This window comes from Argiope bruennichi, chromosome 9 (genome assembly GCF_947563725.1).
Source record: "Argiope bruennichi chromosome 9, qqArgBrue1.1, whole genome shotgun sequence".
NCBI lineage: Eukaryota > Metazoa > Arthropoda > Arachnida > Araneae > Araneidae > Argiope > Argiope bruennichi.
In genome coordinates, this window is record NC_079159.1 from 51,553,281 (window position 1) to 51,570,188 (window position 16,908).

General features: G+C 27.9%; 1 protein-coding gene across 1 annotated transcript in view; it reads right to left on the bottom strand.

Moving 5' to 3' along the window:
- Window positions 1–463: 463 nt before the first annotated feature.
- Window positions 464–16,908, bottom strand: part of LOC129984396 (low-density lipoprotein receptor-related protein 2-like) — a 112,338-nt gene continuing 95,893 nt past the window's right edge. The window contains exons 62-79 of the mRNA XM_056094276.1: window positions 16,361–16,486; window positions 15,583–15,837; window positions 14,665–14,804; window positions 13,951–14,109; window positions 13,789–13,867; window positions 13,301–13,552; window positions 12,588–12,719; window positions 11,788–11,910; window positions 10,842–10,970; window positions 10,562–10,715; window positions 9,460–9,606; window positions 8,742–8,959; window positions 8,071–8,250; window positions 7,077–7,199; window positions 5,500–5,670; window positions 4,830–4,920; window positions 4,312–4,426; window positions 464–3,323 (exon numbers count right to left, since the gene is read on the bottom strand). Of these exons, the coding sequence (XP_055950251.1) occupies window positions 3,063–3,323; window positions 4,312–4,426; window positions 4,830–4,920; window positions 5,500–5,670; window positions 7,077–7,199; window positions 8,071–8,250; window positions 8,742–8,959; window positions 9,460–9,606; window positions 10,562–10,715; window positions 10,842–10,970; window positions 11,788–11,910; window positions 12,588–12,719; window positions 13,301–13,552; window positions 13,789–13,867; window positions 13,951–14,109; window positions 14,665–14,804; window positions 15,583–15,837; window positions 16,361–16,486 (2,855 nt within the window). The 3' untranslated portion in view covers window positions 464–3,062. The remainder of the gene's footprint in view (window positions 3,324–4,311; window positions 4,427–4,829; window positions 4,921–5,499; window positions 5,671–7,076; window positions 7,200–8,070; window positions 8,251–8,741; window positions 8,960–9,459; window positions 9,607–10,561; window positions 10,716–10,841; window positions 10,971–11,787; window positions 11,911–12,587; window positions 12,720–13,300; window positions 13,553–13,788; window positions 13,868–13,950; window positions 14,110–14,664; window positions 14,805–15,582; window positions 15,838–16,360; window positions 16,487–16,908) is intronic.

Below are 16,908 nucleotides of genomic sequence, written 5' to 3' on the forward strand. Positions count from 1 at the left end.
TTTTATGACTATACTTGTGTTCTGTGTCAAATTGATTTTAATTGGTTGAATAAAAGATGTCCAAAACACACATTCGATGTTCAGGTGCCTGTGTATTGATCGCATCTTAGCGATTAATCACCAAACATCGTACTCTAATACTCTTATTAATAGAGTGCGATCTACTCATTACTTTTTTCCCCCACTGGCATGTGGCATAAATGGTAGCAAATTCAAATCTTGGGTTAATTTTAGGACACCCTGCACAAATTAAAATACTTTCATTCGGTGCGATAGGATGTAATTCAGCAAAACTGGTTGATATGGTTAAATTAATACCATTAATATGGTAGGTAAATAGCTGAACGCCAAAACTGGTTAGATAGGGCTTTCACTAAAAGTGATTAGAGAGTTGTGTAGAACATTAATCCATCTTGTAGAATATATAAATAGACACACATGTAAATAAAGAAAAGGCTTCTTTTATTAAAATATATTTCTTTAATGAGGAATATTTTCAACATTACAAAGGCTTTCACTATAACCCGGAAAATATTCAAAAAGGACACTTGAATGGTGAATATCTCTACTTTGTGACAAAACTAGCCTTGAATCATTGATTGAATGTAGAGAAATGGAAAAACAAATTAATCCTTTGCATAAAAATGAAAACCAATGCAGCATTATATGATATTTCACATTTTTAAAATTATTATTTCTAAACCTCACCATCATTTAATGATGAGAATGAGTATATACTTTGAGATGGAATGTGGAAGCACTATTTAAACGTTTTGATATAATAAATGGACGGCTTAAAATGCAGCTGCCATTATAATATATGATGGTACTCCAGTTTCTTGCAAATTCACTGAGTCTTGCACACATTTACAGAAAGGACAAGACAAAACAATATTGATAAAATATTTCAATATATATCACACACAATTTTTTTTCTCTCAAAATCACAACATAAAATCTGACAGAATACAACATTTTGATTTTTTTTTTGCAAGAGATTATGAGCAAATATTAACAAAATAAATGTGAAATGAAAATTAAATGCACATTTAAATAGGTTGCTTTTACATATTTGTCAAATTAATTGAGAGGGAATTCTTTTTCTTTGATTTATGATCCAACATTCACAAAAAAAAACTGAATTTTTATTTTTAAATTATTATCAATAAAGTGATTAACTAAATGCACTGAATAGTTAATGAATTTACTTTCAGTATAATAGGTGCATTAGAGTGGAAAGTTGAATCTAATATCACATAAAAATGCATAATTTAATTTTAAATAGTTTAACAGTTATTTGAATAATTTTATCTTTACAATTATATTTTTACTATCAAAATTTAATAATAAATATTTAAGAATCAAATTTTTAATTAATGCCCTGTTTATTTTATAGAGATTTCCACAACTCCTATTAAAAAATAAAATTTCTCGAAATTACAATAATACTGATTTACGAATCTACTTTACAAAATAAAAAAAAAAAAGGATTTTAGTTGTAAAAGTCAAAGCACATAAAAAAAAAAAATGACTGCAAGTACGAGACAAAATTTAAAATCTGAATCAGGTCATTGAATTCCGATTTTAGATACATCCTTAAAACCTAATGGCACTTTAAAAAAATCCATTATCTAATAAAACAGACTAAAGAGAAAATTATTAAAAAAACAACAACACCTAATTAAATTATCACAGAAAATTGACATGCACAAAGAAGGCAGAGGGGCAAAAAGCTTAATTTTTAAAGCCTTTGTCAAGAGAACATAAAAGAAAAATTTGCAATAATTGTTTTTCCCTCAATTTTCAAATGCATACTTTCTTGATTCTAAAAACATTAATTTTTATTATCATCACCAAACTAAAAACACCTTAAAATATTTAATACTACAACCTTTATCATGTAATAGATGACACATAAAACGCCCATCAAAACACTCAACAATAATGAACTGCATTTATATAGTCGATGCTTATACGATCTACTATGAAAGACTTCCATCATATTCACCGACCCAGATCTACTGGGAATAAGCTACAAATGAATCCTCACTTCATATGAGCATTTTTACTGTAAGAAGATGGATATAATCTGATATATCATTATGATTTCTGCAGCAAAATTTGCATTGTATAAAGAAAAAGCACACTGTCATTTACGAGATTCTTGTTTCTTAAAACTATTAATATAAATGCTATATGAGTATTATACCCTCTTAGTGTTAGTAGTGTAAACAAATAGCTCCATATTACATACTACAAATGTACAACTTTATAATGTGATTAAAAAAAATTAAAGTGGAATGTGTAAACTTAAAACAAAACGAAAATTTTAAAAACATTCAAGGCAAAAATTCAGACATAATTAATTAAAACACACAATTAAAATTTTAAAATTCATTTTAACATCCACTTTAAGGGATTCTTATTAGCTAAATTCAAGGAAAAGCTACAACACTAAGCTTCAACACTTATAAAATGATTTTGATTTTCTTTTGTATCAGTCATACATATTTTGTATCAGTCATACATTAAAAAAAAATCCCTTTTCTCTAAAAAAATTTGAATATTATTTAAGACAGCAATTTTAAGTAAAATGTTATGTCACAACCAAAAAAGTATATATTAAAAATCCTACTTTTTTCATTTTTTACATATAAATGCATACAGCAGATATCTCCTTTAAAAAATCCTAAAGAAGTAAACACATATGTACAGCTAAATGATGTCCAAACTTTGAAGATTTAGAATGTAAAATATTCCAATCTCGGAAGTTTTGAAATAATTCCTAAAAAATCAGGAAAACAATGATAAAAAGTCATATCCACAGCTAGCAGCTGTATATTCCTAAAACACAAATTGTGGTAGTTGACTGTACACTTCCCTTTCATATAAAGCTGTATATTGTACTTTACATTATCCACACATCCGTGCATCATAGGAAATTGGAATGGATTATGTCGCTATTTACAAGCCACTGGTCAAAAAAAATACTCTGGAACATTTAGCATATTCGTTGCTTTTCAACTCACTATTTTTTAAAACATATTCAAATGGTCCACATGTCAACACTCAGATTTGTCTTCTACAACTAGTTGTGCAGTATCCTTATCTGTATCTACTGTCATAGGATCCAAAGCAGTTTTTCTTAGTTGCAAAACAGCTGGAGATGATTTGGTCTTTTCAGCTGCTTTGGCCTCAGACGGCACTTCGTACAGTTGTGAATTTTTATCATTCTGTGTCGTGCCTATTACGTCATACATGGGATTACTGAAATCGGTGGGCTTGTCGAAGTCACCAAGATTGAAATGTGTATCAAGAGGTTCCTGCAGAATAAAAATGTGAAAATTAAAGAAAAAATTTTTTAAACACTTCATTTTACTGCTGATTATTAAATAAAATTACCATTATATTAGACAAAAGTTACAGACTATAAAATATGATTATGTTCCAAAAACTTTAGCAATTCTTCATTACATGTAACTTGGATTTAAATTTGAGCTTTTAGGTTTACCTTATTTAGATACAAAAAGTGGATTTAATTGGCTACAGAAAGGAATAGCTTCTTGTGCTCAAGTGTTTTGATAAATTTTTTAAAATGACTAAGTGGGAAAAAATGGTGAATCAAATTGAAAATTTTCTATTTGGTTAAAGATATTCATGAGAAAGATATATTAGAAAACTGTGATGCAAACAAACTATAAAAAGGATTATTTTGTTGTCAAATTAGGAGGTGAAATTAAAGATGCATATTAGGAAAAGCTCTTATTAATACTGAATGCTTCCCAAGATTAACTACTAGTAGAATATATCCAACTTATGCAATAACAGACAAGGAATCCTAAGCAAAATAATCCAATCGTAATGGCTGGTGCAAATATTTTTAACATAGATTTTTCTTTAAATTTTAACCAAATACTACCATATAATTTTTTTTAAATACAACTTTAAAAAGATCCACCTTCCTAATTTAAAAGATGAATACTCTTAAAATGGAATTTTCATCAAGTAAAAATTGATCATATGACTGGTTTTTTTGCATAAAGAACCTAGACACAAGGAATATTCAAGTTGAAAATAGAACATACATAATTCCAATTTAAATAAGAATGAACGCATTATATGAAACAAACAAAAAAACTTTGAATTAAAAATTAAAAACTTTGAATTTTAAATATGTACTATTTAAAACTTTTATAACATATTATAGTAGTACGTAGTATAGTATAGTATTTAATGATACAACTTAACAATACAATAGTTATGACACAAATTAGAGATGACCAAAAGTGATGCAACTGAATTCTGCCTTACCTCTGTCATAGTTTCAGCAGGTCCATTTCTACCCATAAAAGTGGGAGAGAACTCTACATTTGTTCCACTTCTAAATGACACACTCTGATTGCTGCCACCAAAACCACCAGGTTTTCTATTATACATAAATCATATCTTTTAGTTCAGTTCATCTTTTAATTTCAATAAAATAATTATGACTGTCAGAAAAATTATTTTAGGAAATGAATTCTGAAATAATGTTACGTAATTTTTTTAAATTAAAAATTTGCACTGTCTGTTAAATATTCCTTTTGACATTGATAAATAGTTTTTTTAACATTGATAAAAGTTTACAATTTTTCAAAATACTATTAATTAGTTGCAGTTAAAAAAAATGTCTTGCAATGAAGCGTCTTAAATTATATATAAAACTTCAGATGTTTCAATCATAAATAAAAAGTTCTCCTTAAAACTAACAAAAAATATTAACCAAAAAATAATTTAAAATGACATGGATATAAATAGATAGAAAAAAAAATCAACTAAAAGATACTTACAAATGGCGTTTCTTAAATAAGTAAAAGACGAACACACCAACAAGGAGTACAAGTAATATTACGAAAATGGGGATGACAATTGCAGCAACACCTATAAAAGTTTTAAATAACACATTTATAGCGATTTCATTTAATTGAGAGAAAAAAAGAAATTGGGATAAAGAGCTTAATTTGCTTAGTTACAATCTAAAATATAATTTAATTTTAATTCAAATTCTCAAATGTTTTATGCACTAAGTTACAATATTATACAGTATTTCGGTTTGTTAAAGTTACAATATTATACAGTAGAATCGACAATTAAATTACAACAGAGGCTTTTTTGAAATACATGAAAGAGGAATGCTTCATAAAATAAATTATGTACATTTATAAAACAATATTATCCCTTCACCCTGAACGTTTTCATCTATATAAGTTCCTTTTCAATGATTTATATTATTATTCCTCGGCCCCTCTGACTCTCTTAAAAAGTATAAAAATAGGACAATTCTGTATTAATTTTTAAAAACAAATGCTCCTAGATCCTAATGTTTTATGATTTTAACACATTTTTTCATATCTGTATTATCAAATGTTGTTACTTCAATTCACATGAATTAAATGCTTTCTATACATTAAAAGAAATTTTAAGTAATCTTCAAGATATATGCATAAATTTAATACATACTTCCACCTTGTACATGAGAATGAGCTTCGTTAGTAGGAGAATACTCTTCACAATGTATGCCACTGAAATTCTCAGCACAGAGACAGTTTACTTTATTGTTTTCATCTGCATGACAATGTCCTCCATTTTTACAAGGACAGCGATAAGGCTGAGGTTTGGGTGTTTCAAATCCTGAAAACAGAAAGAAAAAATTCTTAAATCTGCATATAATGCTTATTAATAAATGGCAACAAACCTAAAATAAATGAATATTCATCAGCATCCATGTATAGACCCCCCCCCCCCAAAAAAAAATGGTAACAATCAACTAATGGATGCATTAAACAACATTTGTCTATGAAAACTATTCAAACTTCATTGCACAACAAATTCTTAAATATTAACAATATCTCTCAAACAGGTAAAAATGTAAAATCTTTAAAATTTTTGTGAAACAATTTAACATTTCCTCATAAAATGATATATATATTTTACAAAATAAAAGTAATTTTTTCTTATTTAAGAAAATTTTAACTCTTAAGTTCTAAATTAAATGAGTTAAAGATTTCTATCCAAATGAATTTTAATGAAATCTTAATTCTAGGTGTGTGTGTGTGCTTATCCCTTTTTGTCTAAAACATGGAAGAATTTCATATTATATATATATATATATATATATATATATACACAAAAAAATGTTTTCATGATCTTAATACTTTGATAAGATCCCACCAAGAGTCCTTATTGAAGTTTATGAAATTTTGTTGTACTGGAATCAAATATATATGATACAAGCAAGGAATACTTCAAAATATACATTTATAGTGAGTGTGTTGCAACTTTCTACTGAACAGCCCGGTTTTTAAATACAATATTTTTAATCTGCACAAACACAACTACACTACAAAATTTACAAAAAAAGCCCCACAAAGACAAGTTAAAGTAAACAGTATGGTGGAGGGATTCCCCCGTTTCCAACCAAAAGCATTCGCTGTTAGCGCAAGGGTTGCGCATAAAAAAAACCCGACCTCAGGATGCAGGTCCCCCATTCAACTGCTTGTCTGTAAACGCCACAAGGGGCTTCTGTAAAATGCCACAAGGGGGAGCTTTCTGCTCAAGGGGAAAAAAAAGGTGCTACACATTTAATTTAAGGAAAAAAAAAATTTAAGAAATTTAAAAGTTTTATCAGCAAAGCTTGAAATATTGTTTAGATACTGTATTAGTCAAGCAATTATTAGCTGGTACTTAATATAAAACAATGCAACTCAATCTTATTTTCAAACTAAATGATTCTTAAAGTAGTAAGTAATTTAAAAACACTTATTATTCTAATTAAAATTCAATTTCTTGCAATGTTTTTTTCACAAATCTAAACAAAGATTTCATTTTTTTTTTCTTTTTCATGTAATGTAATCATTATATTAAATATTATTCTTGTTTGAAATATTGAAAAATTTTCCAGCTGAAATGAATGCATCAACATTTAATATTGATTCCTATTGTCCACTAGAATCGAGCTCAACCATATAAAACTTGTAAATATTTACAGCCATATAATTATATATACTAACAAACAACGTTGCAATTTAGAATCTTACCAGCATTGCATGACACAACTCCAAGGACAGACATAGGAGAACCATCAGGACAGGCACATCGATATCCACCAGGAATGAGCAAGCAAAGATGAGAGCAGGCATCCTCGGGACAACGGTTTTTAACTGCAGATTAAAACATTGCAAATTAAAACAGAATTCTTCCCATATTTTATAAAATAATATTTTAATGGATTCTTTGAAGTATCTAAGGATAATTAAGCAGCATTTTTTATATGAAATTGGAAACTTATGTTAGAATTAAAGTGTAAAAGCACTATCTTGCCTTTGCATCTCCCCTACAATTTATGCCCGAGACATTCGTAATCCTTGAATTTTCTCTGTAAGCAGTAACAGAAATTTAGAAAATTTAGTCTAATCTCTCAATTTAATCTTTTATTTTGAAACTATATGGAAGTTAATGCTGGGATGGAACTCATAATTTTAAACCTTGATCAAACAACGAGATCAGTATCCGAGCTGGCATACTGCAAGAAATTGATCTATATAACATACCCCTCCCAATATTCACATCTAATTAATGGGAGGACAAAAATTTAATGAACATCAGATCTGTGTGAATAGGAAATCATTCATGGAATAGGGGTTGAAGCCCCTAAGATCCTGAAGCTCAAATTATACCCCAAATCATAGTGAACTAACCCATAATCATAGTATAACAATACAATACAGGTTAAAAAAAAAAAGAACGAAAAGATTAATTAATTTTATATAAAGAGATAACATAAACAAAAAATAGCATAATAAAAATTCCCTTGTTTTTTCATTCTACATTTAAATTAAGATTTAACGGCATTATTTGAAAATTTTAAAATGCTCGCCTTTCACGTATTTTAACAATATTTTACAGATTCAACAGAGCAAAATTTATAAAACTGCTTTTCTTTGAAAAGCTTCTGCAATATTTATTATAAAGAAATAATTTAAGAGTTCAAGTATTTTACATAAAATTTAAAAAGGTTAAAATATAATTTACCAGATGTATTATATCGAAGTGGATGGTATATTTTGACAGCTGTTGGCACTTCAATGCCACGTCTAACTCTGACTTTGACTCCTCGACCAAATTTGTCATTTTTCCAGATTTCACCAGAATCTCTAGTTAGCCAGTATACATGGTCTTCAAAAAGATCTAATGATATTGGATGGTTAAGACCTAAAATAAAAAGATTTTTTCAGTTAAAATTATAATATTTATTTTAAGGAAAAAAAAAATTATATTAGCATTAATTGCTTATAAATCATAACCACATTATCAACATTGTGAATATTATCAAATCTAGATATAATTTACATCTACATTAGCACAGTGCTGCTGTGATATCAAGATAAATTCTTTACAGAAACGAAATTGTAACTAAGGCAAAATAGGAATATTGCAGAAGAGAAACACAAAATTTTTTCATATAACAAAGGGAAATATTGAAATAATTTTAATTTATCAACTCTTGCTTACTAAAATTGGTACACAATACATTTATAGATTAAAAATTACTTCAGAATGTTTTTTATATATAAATACCAGAAATTTTATAAATAAAACTTATCAAATTTTAAAGCACAAGTTATTTTCTCGATCACATTTATAAAACTGTTTACTTCTATTGTTACATAAAATTACCTGAAAGAATTTTTACATAAAATTACCTGAAAGAACTGTTACTCTGTCTGCTCCATCCATTTTAACAGTTTCAATGGTATCCAGTTTAGTGTCGCACCAATATAATCGATGGCCTCCAGCATAATCTATTGTGATGCCAGTAGGATACCCAAGACGATCACTGACTAATATTTTACGCTTACTACCTTCCATCCATGAGCCTTCTATTTTGGGAGCAATACCTGCATCTGTCCAATACATGAAGCTAAAGAAAGATAAAATTAATAGAATTACTACCGAGTTGCCAATAAAAAAATACTTATCAATACATTTATTCATTAAATAAAATTGCAGATGCCAAATGAAAATATTCAAAATCAATTGAAAACTGATATTCTGTGTGTTGAAAAAGAAGAATGCATTGGTATACTCAGCAAGGATAGAAGATTTGATATTAACAGAGATGTCTTAAAGTTATGAGTAAAAATATTTTGTTTTTAAAAACTCAAATATTAGTTAAGTTGTGAATGGAAATATTTTAATTCAATAGATTTTCTCTCTCTCTCTCTCTCTCTCATCAAATATAAGAATGGTAAAGCAAAATAAACTAGAAATGCTACTTTCGGAAAGAATGCACGACATCTCAAAGTTTGACTTAGTGGATTTACACTAACACAATACAGTTTCATTATAATTAAATTGTCAGCTTTCTAAAATCTAATTAAAAAGTGCACATAAAAATTGTAGATCATAAAGTTTACATACCCATATTCTGGATCTAAAGCTAAAGATGTGGGTTGTTCTAGACCATAGGTGACAATTGCATGTCGGTAGCGGCCATCTAGTTCACTGACAAATATTCGACCTTTGGGTCTTGTACTTGAAAGATCAGTATCCATCCAATATAAATGACTGAAAACAGAATTAGTAAAACATATATTAATCATGGATTTTATAAATTGTTATTTATATTTTAAAAGTACAACTACAGACATTTTAATTATATGTGTATATAAAACATGCCAATATAGTTAATTTTTCCAAAATTCTTAAAAATTTAAATGAGATAATTTTAGTTTTCAAACCATACTTTTCAAAATTTCAGTTTATTATGAATATTTTTAATAAATGATTGCAACTACAATGCATTTTTATTTTTTTTCTAGGCCAGAAAAATAGAATGCTGGTTTAGTTCAATGTTCAACAAATAAAAAAAAGAAATGTATATTGTCAATAATATCTTTCAAATTTTCCAAAAAAATTTAATTGAAAGCAGGAAAATATGTAAAAAAGAAAATAGATTATCTGGTTTAACTGGGATTGTCTAAGACAATCTAAAGTTCATTGAATAGAAATTTAACTTTGGTCATAACTTCTTTCCTACCTGGTTTCTCAACACTGTTTGAAATTATAAAAATATATTTACACTTATTAACTATGAAATTATAAGAGGATTAGAGAATACTGATTTCTAAATCTTTTTTTGTATTTTTCCACTGATTCTTTAAAAGTACTTACAAAAAAATAAAGAAAGCTTTGTTATGAAATTTTGACAAATTTACAGTAATATTTTTTCTAGCAAATGCATGAAACTTATACACAAGACTGTTGAAGAATGGAACTATTTCCTTAAATAACTTCTTAAGTTATACAAAATCACCCGATAATGATTTTTTTACAAACTTGTAAAAATCGGCACCAATGGCAACTTTTCCTAAAAAGTTCATTAATTCAATTAAAAACCAAATGCACAGTTTAATTTTCTAGCACAATTAACAAAGACCTAAGTTGAGATATGCCTATATAATAGTTCATGACACAATTTAGAAGAGGTTTACTTAATAAATAATTCTGATAATGTACTTACCCACTAACCCAATCAACAGCCAAAGCAGATGGCTTAGTCAACCCTTTAAGATCCAGATTTTGTGGATAACCAGTCAGTTCATCTGGATACATAATATCAGGAATGAAGGATCGTTTTATTGTTTTTTCAGAAGTATCTGTCCAATACAATATACCTGCAAGAACATCATTCAATTAAATAATCATATTTTTAAATGATCCATGAATCTGATTATTCTATTACAATATATACTACAAACAAACAATTTTTTAGTGTAACAATATTTGAATTGAAGCATTACCTTTATTTACATCATAATCAATTGACTGAATCCTGCTTTCGCCTGTTATGAAATCAAACTGATGATCCATTGTAAACTGGAATGCTTTTACTTCAGAACTAGATGCATACATAAGTATTGGTGGAGCACCTAGAAATGAAAATATCAAGGAAAGTTTATAAAAAATCCCAAATATTTTATATAGACAAAATATTTTTTCCAACTTTCTACAATAATTTAATGAAACTTAAGATGACAGACAAAAAGTAATATGCATGGGAGAAAACTTGCGCTCTAATTAAATATTGAAAATTATTTTTAAAAAATTCATAACAAAATTGACACAACAGTGATCAAAACTAATTTTTTATTTATTCATATATGGCAAAAAGAATATATAGATACTAAGAATAAGAATAAGATAGATTTAAGAATAAGATAATTTCAAATTAAAGTTATCTGTAAGCTATATCTAAATCTGGATGCAACACATTTTTTACATTCTACACTAATTCCCACATAGAAAAAAAATATTTTTCAGATATTTTTAATATAGTAATTTAAAAAAAAAAAGTTTGCTAGCAAAAATAAAATGCACGATTATGTTAAATGAAAATGTAATAAATTAAAATATAGCAAGTTTTTTCCATTTATAACCCATTAATTAAAAAAGTAATCACACTTTACAACCCATTCTATATGCAGATAACTAAAAATAATATTTTAATTTAATTTAATACACTTTACACTTATTTACTATACATAAATTATATAATTTGCATTGAAAGAAAAAAAAAAATGCAAAAATTAAATTTTTAAAATTTACTAATAAATTTTCTGTGTTTGTTTAGCAACAAATTTTCTGAATAGGTCCAAAACTAATCTGCTCTTTAAAAATGGAAAAAAAAAGCAGATTATTTAGAAATTTGTCATCGTAGATATTACAAACTATGAAAATTCTACCTACCATTTGCAGCACAATGTCCTCCGTAATACTCGTATCCATAATTACATGAACATTGGTAAGAGCCTTCTGTATTTATGCAAATTTGAGAGCAGTTGTGACCAAATTTGGCACATTCATCAACATCTGAAAACAAAAAAATTATTATACCTCTTCAACACCAGTTAAAAAATATTTGTACAATATCAGAAATTTTCACAAAAACATAAAAATTTTATAAGGGTTATTTTATAAAATACAACTGCTTAATTACGCAGGTTTCAACTTTAAAACAACATTGCATTAATATAATTATTTTTCATGTCAGAAATTTCATGATTCATTTACTGATTACAGAACAAGGATTTAAAGTGCAATTTTAACAGATGATGTATAGAAAATGAAAAAAATGTTGGGGAATACTACAATTCTGTAATTAAAAAAATGCAATGCTTGTAAATATTTATAAGACTACTTCTAGATAAAATCGGTACCAAAATTCATTTAAAACAGCATTGCTTAATATATTACACTGCTTGAGACTATGTTGCTAGCCATAATTTAAATTTCAAGCTTCAGATAGTTTTTAAAATTGTCTTCACCTTCACAAAAGTAAATAAAGTAATAAGTTTAAGACAATGTATCATGAAAAGGTATACAAATTTAGTTTCTTATGATTAAATAACAACAATATGCTTAGTTTTAATGATTTAAATTAGAAGAATATTAAGAAGTTTTACATTAAATATTTGGATAAATCGTTATCAATCTGAAGTGAGAAATATCTTCGTGAAAACTGATTGAAGGTTAATTCATGAACTTACCAACACATATTTTCGCATCTTCATGGCTAACTTTATAACCTTTAGGACATACACAGATGTAACCTCCACCAGTCAAAGATGTGCAATTATGTTGACAACCTCCTCGTCTAACATTATCACATGTGCCAAGATCTAAAAAGAATTTTAAAAGTTAAAACTATGAAGCAGCAACTAATTACAATGAAAACTGTAATGATGTTCCTCTTCATATTCATGAGCTAAAGAACTAAAAGAGGAGCAGCAATACTCAAGTTTTTAACACTTGCAGGTTCAAGCAATCAAAAATGAAAATGCAAATTTCAATTTTGATGCTAGTGGACAGCAAAACTATTTTCATGTGGTTTATGTCTTTCAATTTGTGTTTTGCAACAAATGGACCATTTTTAGTTATTCTGCATCAAACACATGGTTCAACATAAATCAGATTTATAATTATTATTTTAATGCAATTTGAATAATTAACACAGCCTATAAATCAGTACATGCATAAGATATTTACAGATTATTTGTTTTATAAATTTTATTGAAATTTTTTTACTATTATATAACATTGCTTGGTCAAATCAATGTTCCATTTCCCTTATTTTTATGAAAAATAATGTTTAATATTACTTATATACACAAAACAATTCAGCATCTACATGTTATTGTTAAATATAAATGATTAATTTTACAGTACTTTCATTATGAATATATCCATTCATTTTACTTACGGCAACCACGTTCATCAGAAAGATCACCACAATCATCTTCTAAATTGCATACTTCAGTCAATGGAATACATTTTTCAGTAAGGCACTTGAATTCATCAGATGAGCAAGTTACTGGAGGTTGCTCACACATAGTATGGTTGTTTTCATCTGAACCATCACCACAATCATCCCTACCATTACATATATCCCAAATCATAATGCAACGATGGTTCGCACACTGGAATTTATGGCTAACATCACAAGCAATACCACCTAAAAAAGTTTACAAATTTATCATATATTACATGAATTATATGTAATGAATTATTAAAAATGAATAAAATGTTTGAGTTCAAAACAGTCAACAATCCTTTTCCATGTAAAAACAATGAAAAGACAAGATAACAAGTAACAGTAAAAACTTTTAAGTGTAGATTCAACAACAGACAAAAACCTGTTTTGAAAAATGCATCTTTTTTTATGAATGTAAAACATGTTTAAAAACTTACCACACATATCTGGTTTTTCATCAGATCCATCACCACAATCGTCATCTCCATCGCACAGGAAATCTCGACGTATACAAACCTGTCAAACAATTGTTGCATTTTAAAAATTTATGCAAGATTACAATTTTTCTTAGTTAGAATGTTATATGAAATTTTGCTTACTGTGTTATTACACTGGAACATATTTTCTTGACAATATCTTCCATCTGGGAATCTTGGAGGACATCCAATTTCATCTGATACATCACTACAGTCCTTATTGCCATCACATTTTAGACGACTAGCAATACAGTGGCCACTATTGCACTTAAATTGCTCAGACTATAAAATAAAAATTTATAAGAATCATTCTAGATGCAAAGTAGATTATCTACAGATATTAACAGTGTTATAATTTTAAATTCCAAACAATTAAAGAATCTTTAATTTTATAGAACTGATGAGCATCATGAACATTCAAAATAGTAATATAGAAAAAAAAAAATAATGTAATTTTGAAAAGGAATGCACAATTTCCTTTTCAAAAGAGGAAAAGTATCAAAAGAGGGGGAAAAAATCTTTAAATCTTTACCGATTCTTAACTTTAGCCCTAAAAATGAAGCCTGTATTTCATAAATTGAACAATAACATTTTAACAACCTAATAACTAAATAATTTAAAGCAAAATTATTGAAAAGCAATTCAATTATTGATTAAAACATTAATTTTTTTATATTTATAAAAATTGTTCTTAAAAATTATGGTCATACAGCTATAATAACTAAAAATCTTCACTCAATTATCAAAATCTTTTAAAAAAACTATAAAATAACGTCAAACATGAATAAATCATGTCTAACTCAAATGATCACTTTTTCAATAATAAATTCAACTTACTGCACATTCATAAGTTAAGCAACCTTCCTCATCAGATCCGTCATCACAATCGTCATCATGATCACAACGCCAACGCATGGGGATGCATTTTTTATTTTTACACTGGAATTCACTTTCAGTACACTCACGATATAATTCAGCTACAAAGAAATTTAGTCAATATTTAAAAATAATTAAAAATCAAATATTAAAATAAGAAAATAAATTAGTTCTAGAGAAAAAAAACAACAACAAGAAGTTATCACATACTCTACAAAATATATTCATAAGCACTTTTCTAAAATGGGCACTAATAGCATTACTTCTAATCAGAAGCACAAATAGTCTTGCTGCTAAATTTTGAGCAAGATTAGAATATCTTATCCAAGAAACATGAGAAAATAAAGTTATATTTAGTGTATATTCCCTCTAAAAAAAATTCTCATCTTAATATAGTTAAATAACAGACATTGTGGCTATATATGTATGTTCTACATCTCTTAAACATACAATGGTGGGGAAAAAAATAACCCCAACACCAAGAAAAAATTATAGTACAGTAATGAAATTTGGACAATGCATTCGTCTAGTTAACCTGTTTAATTGATTAAATTTTCAAGATCACAGGTTAATATAAGCTCAAGAAAATGCATTTCAAATGTGAAATGATGTTACATTAATAGCCAGTGTAACGTTCAGAATTTTGAACGCAAGCCTGCAAACGCGCAAGCATTGTGTCATACAGGTGCCAAATGCCACTTTAAGGTATGGAGTTCCATGCTTGTTGTACTTGTTCTGTCAATACTGGGACGATCAGTGCTGGCTGTGGATGATGCTGGAGTTGTCATTCAATGATATCCCATATGTGTTCAATTGGAAACATTCAACCATTAAGAATTACTAAAAATGAAAACACTAGCTAACAAAGCAAATACTTACTACAGATGCTTGGATCTTCATCTGAATTATCCCCACAATCATCCTCAAAGTCGCATCGCCACCGCAGAGGTATGCATCTTTTGTTCTTGCATTCAAAGTCACCTGCTTGATGACACTTAGGACAGTAGACAGGATCCGTTTCATCAGAATTATCTCGACAGTCATCCTTTCCATCACAGAACAGCCAACTAGGAATACAACGATAATTGCCGACTGTTGGGCACTTTCGCCATCCTGTTGTACAGTTCCTGTTTCCTAAAGAGAAAATACAAAATTGAATAACAAAAAAAAAAAAAAAAAAAATATCAAGTATGGTTTTTCTTATTTCAGAAAAATAAAAGCTTTCATGTTACATTTTTAAACATAAAGTTGAGAACTTGAACGAATCTTCTTTTCAGTGTTAAGTACTAGCACATACCTCAAGATAACTGATTATCAATTGGGTTGTTAAATCTACATTAGTTAATATTCTTTTCATACAGTGTTAATATTTTGATTTTTGAAGTAATTAAACTGCCTACAGTCTTAGAAAGGGTTAAATAACTTTTATTTTGACACTTGTCTAAACTATATTTAAAAAGGGTATCCTTAACAGAGAAACGATTTTAATATCTGTATTATAAACCAGCAATCATTTTAAAAATATTTCTTTTTATACTTACATTTTTTCAATAAGCATGAATTAAAAATTTCTTTCAAAAACATGAAAAGATTATTCATCATTGAAACTCAGAGTTGCATAATATAATTAAACTACAGTAGGAAAAAATCAACTTACTGCATCTATGAGATGGTTCATCAGAATTATCGCCACAATCGTCATCAAAATCACAATACCACAGTTTCGGTATACATTTGCCATTGTTACACTTGAATTGTGTCTCAGGATCGCATTCTTTTTTATCTAAAGGGGAAAAAATTTAATTGAAGATTTATTATTTTACTTTTTGATACAATATCATTCACTACACTAGTGCTACATTCAGTAAATAATGCTAAGTATTAGTGATATCAAACTCATGCCATTATTGACTACCTACATCCTAAAAGAGTTAATGCAAGACATTGAGAAATATGAATTAGAAGAATGTTTTGGGGCTGTATTTTCTGATCAATATTATTTAAAATATTGTAAACCAAAGAACATTTGGACAGCAGATTGTTCTTGTGCTGAATGCTAGAAATAGTCATCCAGGCAAAGCATAAATATGAGACAGTTATTTCTGGGAATCCTGAAGACATGTAACCTAGACCTACATTTTAGAGCAAACTTAAGATTTTGATTCCAGGTCTGCTACTTAAGTGCCCCCAACTTGCACAGATCAG